The sequence below is a fragment of the Globicephala melas genome, chromosome 9 (assembly GCF_963455315.2).
Source record: "Globicephala melas chromosome 9, mGloMel1.2, whole genome shotgun sequence".
NCBI lineage: Eukaryota > Metazoa > Chordata > Mammalia > Artiodactyla > Delphinidae > Globicephala > Globicephala melas.
This window is the reverse complement of record NC_083322.1, coordinates 42580974-42587456: the sequence shown is the minus strand read 5'-3', so window position 1 is coordinate 42587456 and position 6483 is coordinate 42580974. Positions and strand designations below refer to the sequence as shown.

Here is a 6483-nt window from a genome sequence, read left to right as displayed (position 1 = left end):
CCTTGGCAGGTTTTTTTCCCTGTATGTGTAATTCTGTATATTTGAATATCGAGGTGGTTGCAGAAATTATTTTTATTCATCACAGCTCAACAGCTGGAAGAACTATTTGGAGTTAACTTTTCATACTATTCTCAATACCTAAATAACCTATAGATTTCCTTGAGGCTTGACTAATGTATAGTTTGTCCTATCTGGGAATAAAGCTTTTTCATTTTATTTTATTTTGAAGTTCGCTGGCCCAGCAGGTGGATCTTTGATGTTGTTTTTCTAGGTGCAGGTGGTTCCTAGAGTGTTTGGGCAGTGTTGGGTGTTTGTTATTCTTTTGTTAGGATGCAGAGTTGCACCTGTGCTGTAGGGAGACCAGTGCCATCAGTGACATGAGCCTTCGGGAATGGCATGGGGCTGAGGGTGAATTAACCTGGCTCTAATGGTTTCCCCACATCTCACCTACGTCACCTCCTCTTTTTCAGCCACCCAGTGTAAGCACGGTGCCGTGTATGATACCTGTGGTCCGGGATGTGCCAAGACCTGTGACAACTGGAATGAGATCGGTCCCTGCAATAAGCCGTGTGTTGCTGGTTGTCACTGTCCAGCAAACTTGGTCCTTCACAAAGGAAGGTGCATCAAGCCAGTCCTTTGTCCTCAGCGGTGACCTTTGTTCCGCTCCTTCAGACTTTGAACCTGGTGTTCTTGACACTGAAGTGGAAGAGCCAATGAAGGACTGCGATATTTGTGTGCTGATTCTGCAAATACACACACGGAGTATATATGTGTACATATATAGATATATAGATATATTCAGAAACACTTCATCATTTATAGAAACTATAGGTGGATTATTATATGTATATTTTTTGCTATAAGACATGTATTGTTTCTAGGATCCTAATCTGTAAGCCATTGAATACATTGTATAAATAAACCAGGTGTTTTTAATTTAATAAGGCAGCATGCAGACATATTGGATGGTTTTACCATCACATACGTTTGTCATTTTTAAGAAATTTTCTAAGAAATCTAAACTGCCTGCCTGAATTAATTTTTGATTTGAATAGGATTTGCAGTTGAATGGGAAGTGTGTTTTTCTGGAATGGCAAATTTATCTAGGGGCATTTCATGCTTCCAAAGAAAGGAAAGTATGCCTGAGAAATATGGCTAGTGATTGGCGACAGGCTCTAATGGTGCATGTAAAGCAAGGGGTAGAGGCTGTTAGACTTTATTGGGTCATGGTCCGATATTATTTCCAGAACTGACTGGCTGGTTGCCAAGAAATATATATTTGTCACTAGAGCATAACCAGAGAATCAAATGATTTCTTGCCATCTTTGCATATTCCTTGAGTCTCCTAATTTTGTATGTGTGTATGATGGATATGTCCACCTCCGTGTGCCACATTGAGGTGTTGGTGTGTCTGGATGACTTGTTAGTTTTATTGAGGATGAGCAGGTATTTGAAGAAACTGTTGTACAACGTATGACAAAATATCCATTTCTCTGAATCTCACAGCAATTTAGGATGAGCAAATCCAAGGAGTTAAAGTAAGCTATCTCCATTTTGTGACTATTCCATGTGTTAAATGAAAGCCTTTATTTCTAGAGGATTCCTAGACCAACACTATTTGGCAACAGTGAATTTGTCCTAATTATTAGAAAGAAAGGCTTTACTGATCGGTTGATTTAACATCAATACAAAGAATGGTCTACATGCTTGCTCTTACTACTAGTCACCATGTGATTTTCCTGACTTTTGTTTTCAGTTGAATAAGTGAACATGTCAACAAAACAAAACCCACTGATGTCTAAAAATAAAATGTTCTGCATTGTAGTAAATAAAGGGCTTAAGGTTTAAAACAATGCATTTTCTATTTCAAGATGTGTTGTGTTATACTTTACAAATAAGCTATGGCAAATTCAGGTTCATCCATTTTTAACAGCTTTCTTTAGATATATTTTATATACCCTACAATAACTTATTTTTATAAAGAGTGTTATTAGTAGATAATAGCAAACCTCCAAAGTTTTGACAGTCAGCGTAGTGCCATTGCTTCTTAAGACATTTGTGTTCCTGTTACATATATTCATGACAGCTGAAGGATTAGTTTGGATTTTTTACTGGGGCATCTCCAGCTGTTTGAGAAAATTGAATAAGTCACACAGTGTAATAGTGATTGTCTGGGACACCAGGGAATGTGGTTGTCATTGTTGTGCTTGGGCCATAACCAACCTCAGTATCTGGGACCCAAGGCAGCCAGGGCTTCAGTGCTGCACTTGGAAAGGGGGCTTTGATGTAGGAGACTTGGGCTCCAGGTGTGGTTTGTGACCTTGTTCACAACTGTTTAAGCATTTGGGGCCATAAACTGTTTCTCTGAAACACAAAGAGGCTTTGTAATATATGGGATCAGGAGACCTAAACACCCCGCCGCTAGTGAGATTACCTGCACAGTAACCTGAGACGCAGTGTGCAAACCCTTTTACACTTACTTTTTGCTCTTTGAAACCTTCTGGAAATTTATTTCCAAATACTTTCAGTCTGCGGTTGGTAGAACCTGTGCAGATACGCAGGGCCAACTGTAGATCGTGCTCAGTAAAAGCAAGTTCTTTTTCCTCTCCCTGTGAAAATAAGAATATTTTGAAAGTCCTAAACTAAAAGTTTTGCACTAGGAGGAAAAATGAATTGTTGACATTTACAATGGCAATTTTTGTTAAAAGGGTGGCACGTTGAGAATTACCAATTCTTCAGGTGAAAAGCCACCCCTTTAAACTCGCTGTTTCCTGAGTATCTGACTGTAATAGGGAAGAACAAATCTGACCCCTTATTGGATCCATTTCTTTTCCTTTAACCTTTGTATTCTATTGCTTTTGCTGCAAGTTAAGAATGTTGCCTCTAGCCTGAAATATACAGGATACCTCATTCTCAAGGCTCTGACCTTTCAAGGTATAACACTTTTCCATTCATACAGAGATAAAATGTTGCAGAACAGAGAATAACATTTGTCTTGTTGGAGGTTTATAGGAACATTTTAAACCTATGTGACAGCTGCAATAACAAAGGATTCTGACACCAAGAAGTTTACACCAACCAACCATACCCCCTCCCCTTTCAGTATAAAAGAAGCCTGAATTCTAACTAGGGTAAGATGGTTCTTTAGGACCCTAGTCCACCATCTTCTTGGTCTGCAGGCTTTCTGAATAAAGTCGGTATTCCTTTGCCCCAGCAACTCATCTCTTGATTTACTGGCCTGTCATGTGGTGAGCAGTACAAGCTTGGACTCGGTGACATCACCACTAGCCTGTAAAAGGGCACCTCCCCTCAAATTGAGAAAGACCAGTGGTTGACTCTTTCCCCAGCTTTTGTTGAACATGAAAAAAACATTTTGACTGGAAAACTCTTTCTTACTATGAAATATTTCAGACACACAAGGAGGTATAGAGAATAATGTTGTAAACACCCATGAATATATGACCCTAATTAAGAAAAGTAACTGGTAGGTTGTTGATACATTTTTCTTGCATAAATCAAATCACATCAATCTCATGGTTGCAACAGCTGCATGTGGAGTTTTTCCTTGCTGGGTTTCTGTTCACTCTGCTACTGTTTGTCACTCAAATTCATCTGGATCTGACAAGTATCAAGGATGTGAGTCTGAATGCTCTTGGTGTGGGAGAAAGAGATGCCTTAGGGGACAGGCACCAAGATATTTTAATTAGCCATCTTCTGCAAACATAACCCTCAGGAGCAAGCAAAAAAATGTCTCTTATTCTGAAGCCTGAAGTATCAATACAGGCCTTTTAAGAACTCAGGATTTTAATTTTGAAAAATGGCAAGGTTCAAGTGGCCCAGGATGAATTATTAGGGGAAAGGAACCAATGCTGGTGATTATGTTGACCCTGAATTAAGAACCCAGACATTTAGTCCTTTAAGGGGAGATTTTGGGCTTTAGAGCTATGTTGTTACACAGGATTAATTAAATCAATCAAATGATGAACACGTGCATGAGATCCATCTTTACTGTGTTTCCTTTCAGATTAATTTTGAGCAAGCCAGCTTTGAAAACATTAATGTGGGAAATCTGCATGTAGGGATGCGCCTGAATTAAAGGATAATTCAGAGTGCGACTGGCTAAGGAAAGGGGGAAGGGTGTTCCAGGTAGAGGGAGAGCAAAGCACTGAGGCAGCCAGCGGCTCTGTACTGTGGCTGCACCACAAGCAGCGTGGCCTGAGGGGAAGGGTAAGCACCTGTGTGGAGCGTCCCATGGTCCTGCTAAGGAGCCTGGGTTTAATCTTTAGGACAGTGCTTCCCAAAGTTTTATGTCATAGTGCATTCAGGAAATAACATTTGAGTAGTGAAGTAAATGGGGCTGCTTGCAGCTGGAGATCATATCTGGGGACATCTTAGGTCCAGTCCAACTGCTCCAAGAGTGGAAGGGATGCCAAAATCCCTGTGGGCTGTGGCTCCAGATGGGAAGGTCTGCTCCAGGGCAGATCCAGCTGGGGGATGGCATTAAGCAATGGAGTGATGTGATCAGAGCTTTGTCTCAGTGAGTGGAGTGGAGGTGGGCTTTTCAGCCCAAAGAGCAGGTGGGAGGCCCCTGAGATAGTCCAGGTAAGAGAAGATGAGCCCCCAAACTAGGAGGTAGGAGGAAACAAGGGGAGAACTTTGTGACAGGTTGTGTGGCAGATAGGCAAGTGATGGGTGGTGGTGGTGCCGGTCCATCACATAAAGAACACAGGCAGGAGAGCAGATTTACAGAAATTTCTGTTGTAAAGCAAAACCTAAGCTGCGTTCTGTTCAGTTCAACAAACATCCTGAGCATTGGGATTAAGACACAGTCCAGGATAAATGACTGGTAGACCAGAGGAGTACACAGCTGGCCGTGGGAGCCTCGGGAAGCCCAGTTTGGGGTTTTCTGTTTGGGGGAGGTGTCTGGGAAACTTGCCAGAGAACGTGACTCCTGCAACGAGCCTTACTAGGCTGAACAAGCTCTACCTATGCAAATAGGGGTGTGTGTGTGTGTGTGTGTGGGCAGGGATAGTGTAGTCTGGGAGTTTAAGGCACGAGTGACTGCGTGGATGAAGAGAAAGACAGGCAGCCTGGGGGTGCAGAGAACAACAGGGTTTGGGTCCTGCTAGGATGTAGCGGATTCACAGAACTTTTTTGAGCTGTGGCATTGCAACTCACACACCCTGAGGTCTTATCAAACGTCCCTTGATTTCTAGTGGAGGGAGCACAGAAGTAGGGTTTGAGGATGTTCTGTCATTTTGTTATAAGCTCTCTTTGCTCCCTGTACCTGGTGTGTTCAAGTTTCCTTGATGTGTCTTCTGAAAATCTAGAGAAGGAAGGAAGACTGAAGAAGCTTCTAATGAGACTGCCCTGTTTATACAGTGAGGAGGCATCTTTCAGACCCTCTAGGCATTGGTTGCTTTAACAGAACTTGTCCAAGTTCTGGTTATTCACTTAACCACTGCTTTTGCTGACTTGGCTGTGGCCTGACAGCAGGGGTTGGGGATGCTCAGGGTCCAAACAGCTGGACCTGCTACTGTCAGCAGCTGTGGTCATACCTACAGGTAACAGTTCTGGAAACACAGCTCACCTAGAGTTCTGGTTGGAACAGTTCTGTCACGTTTTAGCCACTTTATATCGTAACCAAGTTTATGCCTTGAAAACGGACGTAAAATGCTTCTCTGCTTCTTGCAAACTGGAACTTGGCTTACTGAGTAATTCCTCTGAGGGGTTCTTTCAGCAGTGAAATTTTGGGCTTTAGAAAATGTTTGTGGTGATGAAAAAGTTTCACTTTGGCTCCGAGAGTATAAATAATATTTGTTCTACTGTTATTGCCACTGTGTTCCTACATGTAATTTAAGGAATCAGATCCTGAACAGCTCCTTCTGAGTTGGGTGCTTAAACAAGCATGGAGGGGAGTGGAAGGCAGCCGGAAGCCTGGCTAGAACCCTCCCCACACTCTGTGGGCTGCCCTGGGAGCCTGTGATGTGATGTGTTCCTGCTGGATCCCTTGCACACCTCCGTGAAGAAGGTGATTCTAAGGAAACTCGCCACTCAGTATGAATCCCCATTGCCCTCCTGACAGTCAGAGCAGGAGGACTCTGTCTTAGAAAACTGGCTTGCTCACTTCACTTGTTCTCAGAGCGAACTGGCTATGATAGGAAATTGAAGTGGGAAGAAAGAGGATTAAAAGATAGGTTTCTCCACAGCATCCACCACTCCTATCCACCCCTAAAACCTCAGGGAGGATAGGGGACAGGCCACCTGATTGCACTGAAGAGCATTCTCCACTGTGTTTTATGTGATGACATTTGGGGCATATCTGTTTTCAAGGTCAGAGCAGCTCAGCCTGAGCAATTGCATTGCCATCATGGATCCACACAGCTATCTTCACCTGTGATTTTCTGACTCCTAACAATGGTCAGTTAATATGCCAGGCTATTCCACCCTAGCAGGTGAATTTAGACCCTAAACCAGTTTGGG

The 6483-nt window shown here is 42.7% G+C and overlaps 1 protein-coding gene across 3 annotated transcripts in view; it reads left to right on the top strand.

Moving 5' to 3' along the window:
• BMPER (BMP binding endothelial regulator) overlaps window positions 1–1845 on the top strand; it is a 262416-nt gene extending 260571 nt beyond the window's left edge. For all 3 annotated transcript variants that reach the window (XM_060305428.2, XM_030857517.3, XM_060305427.2), the window contains one exon: window positions 471–1845. In XM_060305428.2, coding sequence (XP_060161411.1) covers window positions 471–652 — 182 coding nt within the window. In that variant the 3' untranslated portion in view covers window positions 653–1845. The remainder of the gene's footprint in view (window positions 1–470) is intronic.
• Window positions 1846–6483: the final 4638 nt, after the last annotated feature.